The 20,175-nt window shown below is 43.4% G+C and overlaps 1 protein-coding gene across 2 annotated transcripts in view; it reads right to left on the reverse strand.

Annotated features, from left to right (window-relative positions):
* The window catches only part of LOC137299580 (CUGBP Elav-like family member 4), a 314,894-nt gene extending 295,350 nt beyond the window's left edge, over positions 1–19,544 (reverse strand). For both annotated transcript variants that reach the window (XM_067968429.1, XM_067968428.1), the window contains exon 1: positions 19,247–19,544. In XM_067968429.1, coding sequence (XP_067824530.1) covers positions 19,247–19,520 — 274 coding nt within the window. In that variant the 5' untranslated portion in view covers positions 19,521–19,544. The remainder of the gene's footprint in view (positions 1–19,246) is intronic.
* Positions 19,545–20,175: the final 631 nt, after the last annotated feature.

Consider the following 20,175-nt stretch of genomic DNA (forward strand, 5'->3'; position numbering starts at 1 on the left):
CTCATAGCCTGCCTCCCCTTCACCTCCAACAGTTGACAGACATGCTGCTCCTTATGCTTCTGGGCCTCCTTTCACATCCTGCCCGGCTGTGGCATATTGACCGAGCTGGGATTCTGTGCTGTTCTCTTGCTTGCTCTTGCTCTTCAGCAAAAAGGGAAGAGAATGCTATCAGGAGATAGTGTTATCCCAGCTTCCATACAGCAAGTGAAAGGGTCTTATTAAAATAGAAGTATCTATTAGGTCCAAGTTGGTTACTCTTGGTGTCAGCCATGGCTTAGTGGGTGACACTCTCGCCTCTGAGTCAGAAGGTTGTGGGTTCAAGTCCCACTCCAGAGACTTGAACACTTAATCCAGGATGACACTCTAGTGAAGTGCTTAGGGAGTGCTGCACTGTCAGAGGGGCTGTGTTTCATATGAGACGTTAAACTGAGACCCTGTCTACCCTCTCGGATGGATGTAAAAGATCCCATGGCAGAATTTCAGGGGTGTTCTCCGTGGTGTCCTGACCAATATTTATCCCTCAACCAAAATTACTAAAAAAAACAGATTACCTGATCATTCTCACATTGTTGTTTGTGGGATCTTGCTGTACGTAAATTGGCTGCAGTGTTTCCTACATTACAACAGAGACTACACTTCAAAAGTACTTCATTGGCTGTAAAGTGCTTTGGAACATCCTGAGGTCGTGAAAGGCGCCATAATTAGATCATTAGATAAATCATTAGATAAATTTAAAACAGAAATAGACAGTTTCCTAGAAGTAAAGGGAATTAGGGGTTATGGGGAGCGGGCAGGAAATTGGACATGAAGCTGAGTTCGGATCGGTCAATGCCCTGTGGGTGGCGGAGAGGGCCCAGGGGCTATGTGGCCGGGTCCTGCTCCGACTTCTTGTGTTCTTTAGATTTGTGGTTGGGATCAGATCAGCCATGATCTTATTGAATGGCGGAGCAGGCTCGAGGGGCCGATTGGCCTACTCCTGCTCCAATTTCTTATGTTCTTATGTTCTTATAATGGTACAATTCTAAAGTGGATGCAGGAACAGAGAGACCTGGGGGTATATGTGCACAAATCTTTGAAGGTGGCAGGGCAGGTTGAGAAAGCGGTTAAAACAGCATAAGGGAACCAGGGCTTTATAAATCGAAGCATAGAGTACAAAAGCAAGGAAGTTATGTTGAACCTTTATAAAACACTGGTTCGGCCACAGCTAGAGTATTATGTCCAATTCTGGGCACCGCACTTTAGGAAGGATGTGAAGGCCTTAGGGAGGGTGCAGAAAAGATTTACTAGAATGGTTCCAGGGATGAGGGACTTCAGTTACGTGGATAGACTGGAGAAGCTGGGGTTGTTCTCCTTAGAGCAGAGAAGATTAAGAGGAGATTTGATAGAAGCGTTCAAAATCATGAAGGGTTTAGATAAAGTAAATAAAGAGAAACTGTTCCCGTTGGCAGAAGGTTCAAGAACCCGAGGACACAGATTTAAGGTGATTGGCAAAAGAACCAAAAGTAACATGAGGAAAAACTTTTTTACGCAGCGAGTAGGTAATCTTGAATACGCTGCCTGAAAGGTTGATGGAAGCAGATTCAATCATGGCTTTCAAAAAGGAATTGGATAAATACTTGAAGGGAAAAAATTTGTAGGGCTACGGGGAAAGAGCAGAGGAATGGGACCAACTGGGTTGCTCTTACAAAGTGCCGGCATGGGCTCGATGGGCCAAATGGCTTCCTTCTGTGCTGTAACCATTCTGTGATTCTACATAAATGCAAGTTCTGCCTTTCTTTCTTCCTGTGAGAAAGCTTGGCTTCAACTTGACACATTTAAAATGAACTGCTCAGTGTATCAGAGAACCGCAGGCATCACAGATGCAGACCTGTGTCCCCTCGCTCTGTGCTGCAGGAATTTGCAGCATTGCTGAGAGTAACCTTCAAGCAAGACCCTTGACAAAAAGTTAGTGACACCGAGGTAGATTGTATCTTTAAACTGTTCGCTATCTCCTTTTTTTAATGAACATTACAGAGTATGGAATGTTGCAGTGCGTTATCATCTTCCATCTTTATGACCAGTGTTTTTCTGTCCAGCCCAGGCTGACGGCTGCAACGATTCCAAATGAAATGAGTCTGGGGCAGGATGCTTCGACAGAAGAAAACATCATTCAGTTCATCCAGGCCCGTCTTGTGTCTTCCTATCTCCTAATACCTACTCTTTGTTAAGTCAAAAAGTTATACTTTGTTTCCCTTTGAATTCGCCAGCTGAGAGTCAGTTTAGTTCCTTGTGAACACAAGTCCATGGCAAAAAACTGCCAAAAATTTGGCTCTGGTTTTAAGAAATAGGTTTTAAGGCATAGAATGTAAGCATAAGGAAATAATGATAAATTTATTATTGATTAGGCCGTAGTTAGAACACTGTATGCAGTTTTGAGCATCCATTATAGAAAGGACGTTAAAGCCACTGAGATCACACACTATAGATTCAGCAAGATGGTATCAGGGAAGGGAAATTATACTTATGAGGAGAGACATGATAGCCTTCTCTGCTTCAGTGGAAATAGTCCCAGTCTAAGTGGAGATTTAACTGGCATTTTTTAAATTATGGGTATTTTAATAGAGTATAGGGAAAGACATTTCCTCTGGCTGGGAAGTCAGTGATGAAGGGTCATCAATTTAAAACTATTACTATGAGAGAGAGATTAGGAGAAACTTCTTTATACAGAAGGTTATTGGAGCATGGAATTCTTTGCCAAAGGGAGCGGTTGAGCCAAAGACCATTGCATCATTCAGGGAAAAATTGGATAAATATTTCAAACAGAGAAAGATACAGAGCTATGGAGATAGAGCAGGGCAGGTGGATTAGTTTTGGATTGCGCTAGCAAAAAGCTATTACAAACATGACAAGCCGTACATGTGCTGTGAACTCCAATGGTTCTGTACCAGTAGACTTGTCAGAGGCATTTTTTCCGCTGCCTACCTCCGACTGCACTTGTCGAGGAAGATCATCGTCCTTGTGCTGCACTGGCCCCCTTTTCACTTCACATTCAGGTGCCCGTCACACCGGACTCCCGCTATGTAAAGCGAGCGCCCAATTGCTATCACCAGTGCAAATGTGACAAACTGGATCCTTTAACCCAATGGCACATTTGTGGACCCAAATTTTCACGGATCTCCGAAAGTTAGGTTGGTTACACTACGCAGCAACAAAGAAAGACCTGCATATCTCCCATTGGCTGCACCCCTCAAAAGTAAATGGAGAAAAACACCAGCACAGACGTGATGGGCCGAATAGGCTGTAACATTCTGTGAGCTACTAAAATACGTGGCTATAATCTGTAATCCTCATTTCGTGCTGCACAAATGTGGAAAGTGAAACCTGCATACATCTGTAACTCCCTAGCATTAGTATTCACCATCATCTCTAAATTCATCATGAACCACAAAGAGCTCATGGTCTCACATCAGAATTATTTTGTCACATCTATTCTTTATTAATTAAAAATTCCTGAATTAAAATTATTTTGAACATGAAAATGACTGGAACAGAAAAGGAAAAGACAATTAAGCTGTCCTCCTAGCTCAGTAAATACGTGCTTTGTCGCACGCATCAGGAAGGTACCAGATTCAGTCTCGTGGTTTTAGCTGATCTAAGGGGCAGGAAAACTGACACATTTTCCTGCTCCCGATTATCATCCAACTGGGGGTGCCCGTGTCTGGAAGCTGATTGTGATACAGGATTAAGACCAGGCTCATCTGCGATGCTCCCCTGTGCTGCAGTCAAAAAGCCTGCAATACTCACTGTACAAGAAAGAATTTGCATTTATATAGCACCTTTCATGACCTCAGGACGTCCCAAAGCACCAATTAAGTATTTGAAGTGCTGTAATGTAGGGAAACTTGGCAGTGAATTTGCACACGGCAAGCTCCCACAAATAGAAATTATACAAATGAGCAGATAATCTGTTTTAGTGATGTTGGTTGAGGGATAAATGTTGGCCAGGACTCGAGGAGAACTCCCGTGCTCTTCTTCAAAATAGTGCCATGGGGGTCTTGCGTCCACCCGAGAGGGCAGACGGGGCCTCGGTTTAATATCTCATCCAAAAGACGGCACCTCCAACAGTGCAGCACTTCCTCAGTACTGCGCTGAAGTATCAGCCTGAATCATGTGCTCAGGTCCTGGAGTGGGACTTGAACTCACAACCTTCTGACATATAGGCAAGAGTGCTACCACTGAGCCAAGGCTGACATCCAATAGCCAATTAATTGAGGCACAGGACGGCAACTGACACCAGCAAAACTTTATCTCAGCATAAGGTGCAACTTACAGGGAGAAAATTTGGAGGGAGGGAGAAGTTGGAAATCCGTGCAGTCAAAGCAGCCTCTAATCGAGTACGGTAGTGGTTACATTACTGAAATAGCAACCCAGAGATTGTAAATTCCAATCCTACTGTGGCAAGTTTTTAAAATTCAATAAATCTGATCATTTGTGGGCTGGCGCCAGAAAATAAATGGTTACCAACTCTGATTGGATGTATTCCAGGAGGTTTCATCACATGACCTTCCGCCTCCAACTGCCCCGCCCAGTCAGATGACGTTTTCCCCCCATCTCCAATATTTTTATAATTAATAAATGAAGTGTCCAAAGAAATTGAAAAAAACGTAATTTTTTTTTTTAAAAAGGCCCCAATAATTTTTCTCCCAGGTTTTGCTCGCAGCAGTGCCCAGGAGATTAATCTTCAATTCCTGGAGACTCCAGGGCAGTCCTGGAGGGTTGGCAACCCTTCTACGAAAGCTGCTGGCTTGTTGAAAAAACCCAGCTGCTCCACCAATGTCCTTCAGGGAAGGGGACCTGCTGCCCCGGTCTGGGCGATATGTGACTCTAGTCCACACTATGGTTGTCTCTTAATACCCTCCAAAGTGTCACTCAGTTGCAAACAACCAGGATGGGTAACGAGTGCAGTGTTGCCCACATCCTGAAAGCATTTTTTTTTAAAAGAGAGAGAGCTGCCAGATTAAAATAACAAAACACAGCTATGCTCCTGAATTCATACCTTTCCTGCTAAATCCCACATCCTACATGAATTATTTTCGGGTGCCTTAGGAAAGGCTTTGTTGTGAATAGAATATCACACTAGCAGCAGTATGTTATACAGACATTACTCACATGCAAGGCAGGTTCCTAATTAACCCACACCCACGTTCCTCCTGATTGACAAGTTTCTCGCACTCCTGAAAAAAATCCCAGTCGCCATGCAAAGGAATCGGGTACAATAATTTTTATTTACTATAAAGGACAGGTTTTCTGAGTTCCCGTTGCCGATGGGGAGCCTCACCCACCGACCTCATTAGGGTTGCCAACCTTCCAGAGTTGTCCTGGAGTCTCTCAGAATTAAATCTCCTGGACGCTGCAGTGTGCAACTCCGGGAGAAAAGTCATCGGGGCATTAAATAAAATGGTGGGTTTTTAAAATTTTGTTTGAACACTTTCATTTATTAGTTATAAAAATATTGGGGATGGGGGGATGGGGGAAGGCTGTTTGACCAGGTGGGGCGGTTGGAGACGGGAGGTCACGTGATTGAAGCCTCCAGGAATACATCCAACTAGAGTTGGCAACCCTACCTCACATAATGGGACACCGCAAATGTGGTGCCCTCGATTTTCCACAAACTTGGAAAATTGGCCCTAACAGGTTCATTTCCCAATCTAAATCTTCACAAACAATCAGGCACTACTTGTTTAAGATTTTCAAATGAGCAACAATAAATGAAAAGATGTCACGCTAATACTGTACACTGCTCTGGTCAGACTTCACCTTCGGGCCAATTTTCCAAGTCCGCGAGCCTGCTGGTAGGGAGGGACGTTCACTTGCTGGCTGCATATCTTGCGGGTGTGCTGCTCCCCGCCAACAGTGTGAACTCTGAAAATGACCCCCCCCCCTTAAATACAACGTTCAGTTTTAGTCATTGAGACATGGGGGTGGGGGGGGCGCAATGCAGAGGTGTCGGCCGATTGAGTTACAAGGAAAGGTTGGAGGAGCTGGGGCTCTTTAGCCTCAGAGGCTGAAAGGAGACCTTATAAGAATATTAAACAAGATATTAAATGGCAGTAATAAGGTACAACTAGAGCACTACTTCAAGGTAAGGCAAAACACAAAGGGCACTGGCCAGAACAACAATGGATGATTTAGGAAAAACATCATAAAATTACATAGAATTTACAGCACAGCATTTGGCCCAGCTGGCCTTTGCCGGTGTTTATGCTCCACATGAGCCTCCTCCCACTCTACTTCATCTAATCCTATCAGTATATCCTTCTATTCCTTTCCCCCTCATGTATATATCGAGCTTCCCGTTAAATGTACATCTGCTATTTGCCTCAACTATTCCATGTGGTTTACTCTCTGGGTAAAGAAGTTAACTTTGGATCAGGACAAATCTTAGATTTATTCAAGTTACATTTAGATGCCCTGATGGAGGGACTGCAAGGATTTTTTGCTCTGGATGGATGAGCTAAAATGGGCTGAATTGACTTCTCTCATCTGTATTTATCTTGTGACAAAATGCAAAAAGCAGAGTTTAAAAATAGAAAGATCACAAGCTGAGCCAACAATCTGTCCTTATCAGGAGTTAGTGGTGACCAAAGGGTTCGTTGATGGTGCAGTTGAGCTCCCCCCAATTGGTCAGCGAGTTCATCCAGTGAGTGGGTAGTTGTGTCACACAGACCAGGAAAGCCCATGTCCTCAGTCCATGCTGAGTTAGCAGACTTCAGCTGGGAAATGATTGGGGCTCTGTTTTTGGCCTCATTGTGCTAGGTTAGAGGTGAGCTGGATTAGAGAGGAGAAAAATCAGCCAAGGTTCCCAATCAGAAAGCCTGCTGACACTCACTGTCAATGCTTTCATGCAAATAATGACCACTTTGGCGATGTGCAAAGGGTGGTCACTGGCTATTCATCCACAGTGGGTGGGTGCCTCACAGGCACTCCCAAACCTGTCCTCACTTAACATCCACACTTCCAACAGGGTTTGCTAAATAGTAATGAGGAGTGGAAACCTTGGTACTGAGTCCAATTGTAGCTCACCAACTACTGCCCTGGTCAAGGTTGCCTAACTACAGCACAGTGTAGACATCAAACCTAGGGCTTTCTTGGTCTCTGGGCAGTGCACTCAACCAACCCAGCCCAATCATTTTCAATACAATTTGATTGCACTACTTCCTGTTCAGTGAATGCTGTTGGCTGGAAGTCCCTGCTAACACGCAAACGCACACAAACACACTTGAACAAGAATGCACCCGCACAATTTCCAATACGATCACATCTTAGTGATCAGGAGCAGGAACTTTGCTCAATTTCTACTCTCTCTGGTCAGGGCACACATTGGTCAACTATACCACTCTACTGCTGCCCTGGCCAAGATTGCCTAACTCAGCACAGACCAGAGCTTGAACCTGGGACCTTACAGTTTGGAACTTACTCACAGAGCCTTTGAGGAAGTCAAACTCTTACAAAAAAGTTAATTAGAATGTCCGTTTGTCTTTCTATTTTCTTTGATTTAGTTCAGGAGCGTACAAGCCTTTTGTCTTTGTTGATCACTCAGATGCCATACAACGGAGCCCCATGGGCCATATATAAGAGTAGGAATGCCGATCGGTGAATGTGCTCACGTTACATTCTATTGCCTGTGGAATTCCTACCCTATATGGTTTAAATCCATGCTCCCGTTAATTTGCATATATCTCAAATTGCTAATCTTGGTGTTCTGCTCAGTGAGTAGGTGACTCGAGGGCATAAATTTAAGATCATCACCAAAAGAATGAATGGAGAGATTAGGAAAACATTTTATTTTACAAAGAGAGTTGTTCGGACATGGAATTCCCCCTACCAGAAAGTGTCGGAAGCAGATTCCATAAGTAGCTTCTAAAGGGAAATGGATCAATAAAATGGAATTTGGGATTTATTCACCAACATGGTAAATGCATTAAGAACAGTCCTCATCAAAACTCCAGGCCCATAAAACAAGACAAAATATATCAGCACAAATAGAACTGAGTTGCCCCACCAGCTCTAGTTTGAACCCTCCTGATTAAGCCGAGTATTTTCTTAAATCGTCCATGTCACTGAAGGAGTACATCAACTGCAGGTTCCACATGTACGCTGATGACACCCAACTCTACCTCACCACCACCTCCCTCGACCCTTCTACTGTCTCATTTGTCACACTGCTTGTCCGGCATCCAATACTGAATGAGCAAGAATTTCCTCCAACTAAATATTGGGAAGACCGAAGCCATTGTCTTCGGTCCCCGCCACAAACTCCGTTCCCTAGCCATCGACTCCACCCCTCTCCCTGGCCACTGTCTGAGAGTGAACCAGACCGTTCGCAACCTTGGCTTCCTTTTGACCCTAAGGTGAGCTTCCGACCACACATCCGCTCCATCACCAAGTCCGCCTGCTTCCACCTCCGAAACATCACCCGTCTCCGCCCCACCTCAGTTCATCTGCTGCTGAAACCTTCAAAAATGCCTTTGTTACCTCTAGACTCGACTAGTCCAATGCTCTCCTGGCTGAGCTCCCATAAACTTGAGCTTATCCAAAACTCTACTGCCCGTATCCTAACTCGCACCAAGTCCTGTTCACCCATCACCCCTGTGCTCGCTGACCCATATTTGCTCCCGGTCTGGGGACGCCTTGATTTTAAAATTCTCATCCTTGTTTTCAAATCCCCCCTCCCTAGGCCTCGCCCCTCCCTATCTCTCTAACCTCCTCCAGCCCGACAACCCTCCAAGATCTCTGCGCTCCTCCAATTCTTGCCTCTTGCACATCCCCGATTTTAATCGCTCCGCCATTGGCAGCCCTGCCATCAGCTGCCTAGGCCCTAAGCTCTGGAATTCCCCCCCTAAACCTCTCTGTCTCTCTACTCCTTTAAGACACTCCTTAAAACCTACCTCTTTGAACAAACTTTTGGTCACCTGTCCTGATATCTCCTTATTTAGCTGATAATCACTCTTGTGAATCGCCTTAGGCCATTTTACTATGTTAAAGACACAATATAAATGCAAGTTGTTGTTATTGAGTTCAGTAAACATTCACAGGGAATGAAGCCCCCAACTTTTAGTCACTGTATCTTTGCGACAGTTACTTCAGCCCCTTCACAGTATCAGGCTCCAGCTCAGGTCTCTAACCCCCCGATCCTCACCCCCACATTGACATCAACCCTCAATGTTCAAAACAAAAATATTCACATACAAGGTTAAAAAATAATCTGAATTCTCAGTAATTATTTAATTTTTTTTTTAAACGGGGTCCTGATCGCTACCCAGTGACTCCTCTGGAAAGTGTGGACGTCAAGTGAGATTCCCTCAAGATTTTAAACCATTAAGCATACCCTGAGCAAGAGGCTGCTTTTTCAAGAGAGCAAGAGAACAATTGGAGTGAAAAACCCTAGTGTATGAACTCAGAAGATGGAAAGTTTGACTCAAATCCCAATGGATCTGTGTGCAGGTATTTCCTGGCAAGTTGTTTTTCTGTCCTTAGTTTTGAAATGACTATTTCAATTTTTTTTTAAAAATATTACACCAGTAAATGCAACATCCAGTGTGCTATTGGTTTCCTTAGACCAGGAGGGTTCCAGATTTGATTGCCAGTTCTATGCTGAGTTTGCTGATGTTTGTCAGGGTTGACATTCTTAATTGCTATCCGGTGGCTTCTGCTGGAACGTGTGTGTACTGTGGGAACGGTACAAGGCTCAGCTGCAATGACCCACAAAGATGAATAGCCTGCCGACATTTACTATCCAGCCTCGCACATAAAATCGTAGAATTTTACAGCACAAAAGGAGCACAATTGACTCGTCATGCCTGTTCTGGCTATCTGAAAGAGCTAACCACTTAGTCCCATTCCCCTGCCCTTTCCCTATATCCTTTTAATTTTTTCTTTTTCAAATATTGATCCATTTTCCTTTAAAAGCTACTTATGGATTGCACTTCCAACACTGTTTCTGGTAGAGAATTCCGTGTCCTGACAACTCTCTGTGTAAAAAAAAAATGTTTTCCGAATCTCTCCCTTCATTCTTTTGGTGAGAGGATCTTGAAGTTATGCCCTCTAGTTACTAACTCACTGAGCAGTGGAAACAATTTTCCCTATTTACAGTATCAACTTTGAACACATGAAGAATGCCCTCTAAGGAGAGGTTACTAAGCAGCTGCAAGCTCCCATGGAACTGTACCCCAGTTTTTCCACAGGCGAAAACTGGTTGGGAGGAGAAAGTTACACAAAACACAGAAGCGATTGAACAAAACACAGAGCAGAAGCACATTTCTATGTAATCAACAACCTGATAGTTAAGTTAGCTTTGCCCAACCTGAGTGAAATGGCCAGGTACGACAAAACAAGCACAAAACGGTAATCCTTCAGTAAGAGCTTCCCCATTGCTCAGCTGAACAACTGTGCTGTACAGACTAGAAAGGTTTCAAAGTTTGATGTGCTGAGTTAGCTGATCTCAACCAGGGCACCAATTAGGACGCTACAGTTGGCTCAAAATCCTAGGGCTAGGGAGGGAAGCAAAAAGAAGGGGGGGGAAAAAAAAAAATCAGTTGGCGTTCCTGCTCTGAATCATCACCCAGTAACTCCTGCTGAAAAATGTGCTTGTGTGGACATCAGGTGAGGAAGATGGGATCGGGTTTGGCTGTGATGCTTCCTTCCCACATTCAAATAGCCTACTGACGGTCACACTCACAAGGCTCCGGCGTGAAGAATGGTCACTGGAGGGTACTTGACACCTGTGGAACCATAACCCAGGAAGAGCTAGAGCCTCCGGGAGAGATGGAAGGAAGGATATTTGAGAGGGGGGGGAAACCGACACCAGCAGATTTTTTTTTTCACTATTTAAATTTAACGGAGCACCATTTTTGTCTGAAAAGTAACACAATGTTATAATCCAATGAGTAAATAAGAAGAAACTGTTTCCACTGGTAGAAGGGTCAGTAACCAGAGGACACAGATTTAAGGAATTGGCAAAAGAACCAGAGGATAAATTTTTTTACTCAGCGAGTTGTGATCTGAGATGCACTGCCTGAAAGGATGGTGGAAGCAGATTCAATAACTTTCAAAAGGGAATTGGATAATTACTTGAAGGGGAGAAATTGCAGGGCTATGGGGAAATGGTGAATGGTGGTGGACAATTAAACAACTAACAGAAGGAGGAGGCTCTGGAAACATCCCCATCCTCAATGATGGCGGAGTCCAGCACGTGAGTGCAAAAGACAAGGCTGAAGCGTTTGCAATCATCTTCAGCCAGAAGTGCCGAGTGGATGATCCATCTCGGCCTCCTCCCGATATCCCCACCATCACAGAAGCCAGTCTTCAGCCAATTCAATTCACTCCACATGATATCAAGAAACGGCTGAGTGCACTGGATACAACACAGGCTATGGGCCCTGACAACATCCCGGCTGTAGTGCTGAAGACTTGTGCTCCAGAACTAGCTGCGCCTCTAGCCAAGCTGTTCCAGTACAGCTACAACACTGGCATCTACCCGACAATGTGGAAAATTGCCCAGGTATGTCCTGTCCACAAAAAGCAGGACAAATCCAATCCGGCCAATTACCGCCCCATCAGTCTACTCTCAATCATCAGCTAAGTGATGGAAGGTGTCATCGACAGTGCTATCAAGCGGCACTTACTCACCAATAACCTGCTCACCGATGCTCAGTTTGGGTTCCACCAGGACCACTCGGCTCCAGACCTCATTACAGCCTTGGTCCAAACATAGACAAAAGAGCTGAATTCCAGAGGTGAGGTGAGAGGGACTGCCCTTGACATCAAAGCAGCATTTGACCGAGTGTGGCACCAAGGAGCCCTAGTAAAATTGAAGTCAATGGGAATCAGGGGGAAAACTCTCCAGTGGCTGGAGTCATACCTAGCACAAAGGAAGATGGTAGTGGTTGTTGGAAGCCAATCATCTCAGCCCCAGGACATTGCAGCAGGAGTTCCTCAGGACAGTGTCCTAGGCCCAACCATCTTCAGCTGCTTCATCAATGACCTTCCCTCCATCATAAGGTCAGAAATGGGGATGTTCGCTGATGATTGCACAGTGTTCAGTTCCATTCGCAACCCTTCAAATAATGAAGCAGTCCGAACTCGCATGCAGCAAGACCTGGACAACATCCAGGCTTGGGCTGATAACATTCGTGCCAGACAAGTGCCAGGCAATGACCAACTCCAAAAAGAGAGAGTCTAACCACCTCCCCTTATCATTCAACGGCATTACCATCATCGGATCCCCCAGCATCAACATCCTGGGCGTCACCATTGACCAGAAACTTAACTGGACCAGCCATATAAATACCAAGGTTACAAGAGCAGGTCAGAGGTTGGGTATTCTGCGGTGAGTGACTCACCTCCTGACTCCCCAAAGCCTTTCCACCATCTACAAGGCACAAGTCAGGAGTGTGATGGAATACTCTCCATTTGCCTGGATGAGTGCAGCTCCAACAACACTCAAGAAGCTCGACACCATCCAGGACAAAGCAGCCCGCTTGATTGGCACCCCATCCACCATCCTAAACATTCACTCCCTTCACCACCGGCGCACTGTGGCTGCAGTGTGTACCAACCACATGATGCACTGCAGCAACTCGCCAAGGCTTCTTCGACAGCACCTCCCAAACCCGCGACCTCTACCACCTAGAAGGACAAGGGCAGCAGGCACATGGGAACAACACCACCTGCACGTTCCCCTCCAAGTCACACACCATCCCGACTTGGAAATATATTGCCGTTCCTTCATCATTGCTGGGTCAAAATCCTGGAACTCCCTTCCTAACAGCACTGTGGGAGAACCGTCACCATACGGACTGCAGCGGTTCAAGGCAGCGGCTCACCACCACCTTCTCAAGGGCAATTAGGGATGGGCAATAAATGCCGGCCTTGCCAGCGACATCCACATCCCATGAACGAATTTTTAAAAAAGGCGGGGAAATGGGACTAATTGGATAGCTCTTTTGAAGAGCTGGCACAGGCACGATGGGCCGAATGGCCTCCTCCTGTGCCGTATCATTCTATGATTTGATGATTCTAAGCTGAAATGCACCAGCACACCAAACAGTTATCATATCAACCCTTAAGTGCTTTTCCAACAATTAAAAGTTTGCCAAGCCTTTTTTCATGAAGACACTCCCCTTTAACATGACTAAACAGCACAGTACAGATTCCAGTGACCATTTTAGAACCAGTCTGTTACATACACTTTAGGGGTAATTTTCCAAATTTGCAGGTAGCCTCACAGGCCGGGAATGCGTAACAGAAATTCGGGCGAGCGATTTACCAACCACCTGTTCCAGTGTTCAGAAGAACGTTAAAGAGCCGATGGTCACTGTTCAGAGAGGAGCAGGGAATTCTCCCAGTGTCCTAATCACTATCCCTTCCCCAACCCACAGCATCAAAAACTAGTTATTCACCTCGTTGTTATCTGTGGGATCTTGTTGTGCACAAAGTGTTTGCCTACGTAACAAAATCAACTACACTTCAAAGTAATCCATTGTATGTGAAGTGAATTGGGATGCAAGTCTTTATAATATCACACAGTGCGATTTCATTCCATTGCTGTGTCCAAATCCAAATCATGTTGTTTTACATAATTTTAACCTAACTCGAGAGTAAAATCGGGCAGGATGTAAAACCAGCGTTGCACCCGATCCCGTCAGTTTCCCGACGTGCGGGTTAGGTTAAAATTGCCCCCCCCCCATGTTTTTCCTCACTTCAGCGTTATATTTACTGGGATAGATTTAATGAATTTACAACTATTGGCACAGACCTTCGCATAACCGGAGCAGGTATTGTGAACTTGGGAGCAGAGGTTTTTGTGCCACACACATTAATGGACAGAAAGTTGTGCGCGACTCGCTGACCTTTGCACTTGAATTCCTGATAAGTACTCCCATCATTGGAAACTCTGAGCCGGGAGTGCTAATTTGTAAGATATGCCCTTACTGGCACTTCAGAGTCGTGCCTGTGCTTTGGTTCCATGTGATCATAAGGAGGAAACGACTTGCATTTATATAGCCTTAAATGAAGTACTTTTTGAACTGTAGGCACTTGCAATGTAGGAAACACAGCAAGGTTCCACAAACATCAATGATATAATGGCCAGATAATCTGTTTTGGTGATGTTGGTTGAGGGATAAATGATGACCAGTAGAAAGAACTCCTCTGCTCTTCTTCAAATAGTGCCATGGGATTTTTTACGTCCACCTGAAGGGGCAGATGGGACCTCAGTATACGTCTCATCTGAAAGACAGCATCTCCAACAGTGCAGTCCTCCCTCAGTACTGCATAGAAGTGTCAGCCTAGATATTGTGGACTTGAACCCACAATCTTCTGACTCAGGCGAGAATACTACCACTAAGCCACGGCTGACACCTATGCTGAGATTCTTCTCTACTCCAGTTTTATTCACCAAGTATTGCTTATTAGGAGTGACAGTCATTCATTACGGCTTTAAATTGTGATCTATTTTTGACATATTTCATTCTTAAAAAACAGACACAGCTCCGTGTTTAACTGATTGCAATCTGTATCAGTCTTTCCGATTATCAGCATTACTCCCAGCATTTCTCTGATGCTGGCAGTTCAGCTCACAGTGTAGGTAAACCCTAAGCCTGCCACCATTAGTCAGCTTTTATAACATATTCCCCTGCGCATGCTGCCAGTGTCAAACAATAGGAGCAGTGACATCCGAATGGCACATTTGCAGGTCCCTAAAGCCTGGTTCTGCTAGCCTGTGCTTAAGCTCTCTAGATTTAGGCAAGTGAGATGTGTCTCTATAGGGAGGGACTGTGCACTCCATATCAGGTAAACAGATCTCTACAGGTATAGGTTTCTCAGCAGTTTTGTTTGGAGACACTTCAACCTGATGATGGATTTCCCCATGTGCTAGGTACCTGATTAATCAAGAAAACACATTAATCAAGGCAACAACAAACAGTTAGCTCAAAAACTTTGCTTTTTGAAACATATAAAATTCTGACAGGGCTAGACAGACTGGATGCAGGGAGGATGTTACCCTTGGCTAGGGGGTCTAGAACGAGGGGTCACAGTCTCAGGATAAGGGGTAGGACATTTAGGACTGAGACGAGGAGAATTTTCTTCACTCAGAGGGTGGTGAACCTGTGGAATTCTCTACCACAGAAGGCTGTGGAGGCCAAGTCACTGAATATATTTAAGAAGGAGATAGATAGATTTCTAAACACAAAAGGCATCAAGGGGTATGGAGAGAGAGCGGGAATATGGTATTGAGATAGAGGATCAGCCATGATTATATTGAATGGCGGAGCAGGCTCGAAGGGCCGAATGGCCTACTCCTGCTCCTATTTTCTATGTTTCAATGTTTACAGTACAACATTCTAGCGCAGTAAAAGCCTTTAGGACCAACAATCACTTTTTTGATCTCAACCCCACCAACCCCAGTCAAGAGTCCAACATTCTAGTGCGCTAACTATCTCAAACACACAGGGATTATATAAATAATAATCCAGATTCAGAAAGGGGAGGTTCTGAAAATGGTGCCAAATTGAAGAGACATTCATTCTCCAAACCAAACAGCAACATGGGATCAGAGGTGAACAATCAATACAGAATCTCACTCTGTGGATTTTAGTCTATCAAAAGGTTGGCAACAAGAAATTTGATCAATGCAATCTGTAAGGCTGATCCTGCTCTTAACTACAATAAAATGGGTTAAAGACTCTAAAACAAGCATTCAATATAAAAAATTACTGAAGTAAGTTCTGATGTTGGTATTCATATTCATATCAATCTCATTTTCATATTGGTAGTTACACAAATTTGATAATGAAACATTTTAATAGATAACATTTGCACTTTATTGAATCAACAGTGTGTATATATTGAATGCTGGAAATCGTGTTGGCCACCTAATCACAGGAAGAGTATTATGGGGGTGCAATGTGTCTTCGGCAATAGTGCAAAACGGGCGATAGTGAATCGGTCGCTCATTTTACACCACGCTCGGTTTTCTTTTCCATTGACTTCAGAATAATTTCGTGCCAGAAAATCAGGCACGGTGTAAAACGGGTTGCCAATTCATTACTGCTTATTTCACGCTATCGTCAAAGACCAATCTCACCCCTTATTTTTCCTGAGAGGGTCGGCAACCAGGATGATTCCGGTTATCAGGAATTTAAGTTATGAGGAAAGGTTAAGGAAGTTGAGATTGTTCTCTTTGGAAAAGAAGAGACTTGGAGATAATCTAATGGAGTTTTCAAGATTACGCGGAGGATTGCTCCAGATAAACTGTTCACCGTTCTGAAGGGTTCAGGTAACGGGGTGACAAGTTAAAAAAGTGGAAGTTAGGAGTATGAAGAGACGTCAAGCAGAACCGTTTCACCCAAAGGATAACAAGCTTGAGGAACAAATTACAATAACAATGAAGCAGACTGTGCAAATGGTTTGAAGATCCAGCTTCATGCATTTTTGGTGTGAGAAAGAATTGAAGGATATATCAAAAAGACACGTAGATGGGATTTGTCTGACCTAAAGACTATTCCTGTTCCTGACATGGCAAGCAAAAACAACCAGAGATGTAGTAAAATCGCTATTGTGCACAATACACCTGTTGTTCATTATTGCAGTTACATTTTAAATCTTGAAATAAAAAGATGCAAAAAGGAAAATCCATTGACATATTTAAGGAAGTTAACAAAGAGCTGCAGGTTGGAGCATGGGACAAGAATTTAAACTGAACGTCATCCGTGTTATAAATCAGTTCATTATAAAGCAGAGGGAGCCGACCATTGCATTGCTATATATTTCTACAATGATCTAATTCTGCATTTTGCTTTAAATTGAGAAACTGAGGTACAGGGCCAATCCCGATAGCGCAGGACACCACCAAGGATGAAAAGAATAGGAAAGAAGATGAGATAAATCAAGAGGAGGAGATTAGGTGAAGCCGAGCTTGGGTTTTAAAAAGCTGAAAAAGGCCAGCTAACTCCAGCACATAAACAGCATTCTCAACATCGTACTTGTTGCAATTAAAACTTTTCTAAAGAAAAAAATATATACAATAGGGTAGCGACTGTTAGCTGAATCTAAAACCCAAGAAGGGGCGGGACAGGGACATAAACCCCGTTGTGAGCACATGCAAAATGGGTCCAACTGAGTATATGCGAAATAAGGAATCAGTTCAGTCAGGCATGCATGAAACAGGAAAACAGGGTCAATCACTTACATTCAAACCATGAAAGAGGAGCCCCAAAAATAAGTCATTTCCCAAATGTCAGGAGTATGAAGAGAAGTCAAGCAGAACTTTGTCACCCAAAGGGGAAGTGGGTCCACTCGTGCATTCCTGAAATGCTAAACGTGTCCCCTTAAGACAGTTGAGAAAGGGTGGAAAAATCGCATTATTGCAAAATGATACATTGTTGGGCTCATGCATGTCAACAGCATTTTGTTTTAAAAGGCAGCAATGAAAATACAGATGTTTCTGTCTGATGTTGGATTATCACAATTACTGGCCAGTCATTCCTGACGCTGGACTGTCAGTCACCCTAACATTGGCACACAACTCAAAAATAATTTCTCTACATAATATACTTTTCACACCGGATCATAGAACCACTTGCTTCGAGACTAGAAACCATGCCATATAGAAAAAAAATACCCACATCAAACATCTGGCAGATGCAGCTCCTAAAATGGTACGTGACATTATAATAATGAGAGAAACAGTTAGGATAGTGTTTGTGCAGGTGTTTTCATGCATGGAACTAGTTACTACACATTGTACCATTTGGTAAACAAGGTTTTTAAGCAGTAAAGCAGAAAATTGGTTTAAAAATTACACAGCGATGGATCACACTGTAAATGTTCTGTCTCAAACAAACACACTAACCCTCACCAGGACTCTTTGATATCATTGCTCACAGTTCTCTCATTCATAGAGAAACCAGTCCAAATGCCCTCTGATGAACTACAACCTTGGATGTAACATACATTGTTTATAGCCAGCCATTAACACAGGAACCAGCTAACACATCCTCACTAACACACCCCTTGCCATAATACAAACCACAACCTCTCGCAGAACACACATCCTTTGAGGGTTCCACATTTGTAGAAAAAAAATCTTATACCGCACACCTTCTTGGCTTTAGCACAACCTCTAACATAACATGCAATGATTCAGCTTCACTCACTGGGAGAGAAATTACGTAAAAATAAAAATTAAGTATCTGTAACATGTCCCTTGTTATAGACAGGCTTTTATTACAGTTTGACTCCGAAATAGGTAGTGTCTACTGGTTAAAGGGTCAGCTTTAACAGTTAAAAGTTGATATGAAAAATCTTTCAAAGTCCCAAGCTTTCATTAAGAAGAGGAGGAAAGCAGAGAACAATACAAAAAGCTGCGGTGGCTGCTACATTCGTTTAAAGGGATTATTCTCTTTGTGGTAAAGTGTTTGGCAAATCTGCAACGCTGTGAAATAAATTGCACCAAATCTTGTCATTGCGTTGCAAAAAAAAGCCCTCATCATTGGATGACTTGCGCGGGATATCACAGTGAAAGAAAGGAATAATGCACAGCCGTTCTCCCTTCTAAGGAAGGACTAAAGACGGAGCCTCTTTAAACTAAGCTGCGATTGTAAATGACGCTTCTCGGACCAATGCAACTTATAATCCTTAAAACTCTGTAATTTTAACATAACGGTTAGCCTACTATATCTGCTTAAATAGCCAGAGCGGACTTAAATTATCCCAGCTGAATGTACAATAAATAGGATAATGATTTCTTGGGTTAAAATTGACTCTTTAACACCTACCCCCCCTTTTAACAAAAAGGAAAGAGAAATTGTGATTAGGGTTAAACTTGATGAAAACCGTATTAGTTTAAATAAAATGAAAGCAGATATAACAATAAATTAAAGATGACAGAATTTTTTTTCTGCCAATCAGTGTAAAAGAAAAAAAACATTGAGTGACGACATTTTAAATGTAATTTTAATCAAATACCTTTGTGCCTTGATTAATTCAAGTCTTTTAATTTGATCATCGTCATTTTCACTGAATAAATACAGGTTGATCAATATTGCCAATTTTAAAAAATTAAAGAAATAGAACAGAAATATTTTTTAAAAATTAATACTAAGGAATTAATTTTTAAAAATCTATTAATATCAGACTCTCTTTATGATTTCCCATTATCTGCTATGCTGCCCTATGCTGTAGGTGGTGCTGATGCTGTTCAAACCTTTGTGCATGCCTGTGAATCGGTCCTTCAGCACAGTTAACTCATATATCTTCCCAAATTCCTCAAAGAGGGGCTTCAGGTCATTCTCCTCCAGGTTCCGTGGGATCTGGCCAATGAACAGCTTAATGGCGTCGTGGTCCTTCATCTGGCTGTGGTTGTGCTGGAGATCAGCTCCGTTCATGGGCTTTAGCTGGTGCTGGGGCTGCTGCTGCTGCTGCTGTTGTTGCTGTTGCTGCTGCTGCTGAGCTCTGTCTGCTTCTCTCAGTCTGGCCATCGCTAACCAACAGAATGAAGAACACAGGAGGCACCACTCAGCTGTAGAGAAAAAAAAAGACTTCCTGTTTCAGCCTGTGTGCTCAGTGGTGACACCCCTTGAGGACTGGCTGTCTGGAAAAGCAGTTTGTATATTCCGATTCAGCTTAACAGCAAGCAGGGTTTAAAAGACATTGCTCTTAATTAACCCTTTGAGGCCGGAATTTCTTTCTTTTTGAGCTTCTATTGAAAACTTTCGCACAATATGCATGAAAGCAAGGACCAGATATCAGTCTAGCAAGAAATGCAAATATAGCCATGTTAAAACCAGTTACCTGAACACTGCATTCAGCAGAAGAGTGCTACTCTTTACAAAATAAAAACAATCACGTACATCTTGGACCCTGATGTACAACACAGGCTCAAGATACATAAGATAGCCAGGCAGGGTCACTCCAATTGCTTGCCCATATTTAGATATTTAGTGTACACCTGAGTGACCATGGAATATGACCATGCAATGTCCGGTTCATTGGAAGTCTTATGGACACCACAGGATATTGAATGCTTCACTGATCCAAATTTCAGAATTGCCATTTAAAATTGTTTTCCGGTCACTGACTTTTAGTTTGATCGAGCTGTCCTTAACAGGGGGTTGCTTGTATTTGTTCTGGTGC

This window comes from Heptranchias perlo, chromosome 29 (genome assembly GCF_035084215.1).
Source record: "Heptranchias perlo isolate sHepPer1 chromosome 29, sHepPer1.hap1, whole genome shotgun sequence".
In the NCBI taxonomy this organism is placed as follows: domain Eukaryota; kingdom Metazoa; phylum Chordata; class Chondrichthyes; order Hexanchiformes; family Hexanchidae; genus Heptranchias; species Heptranchias perlo.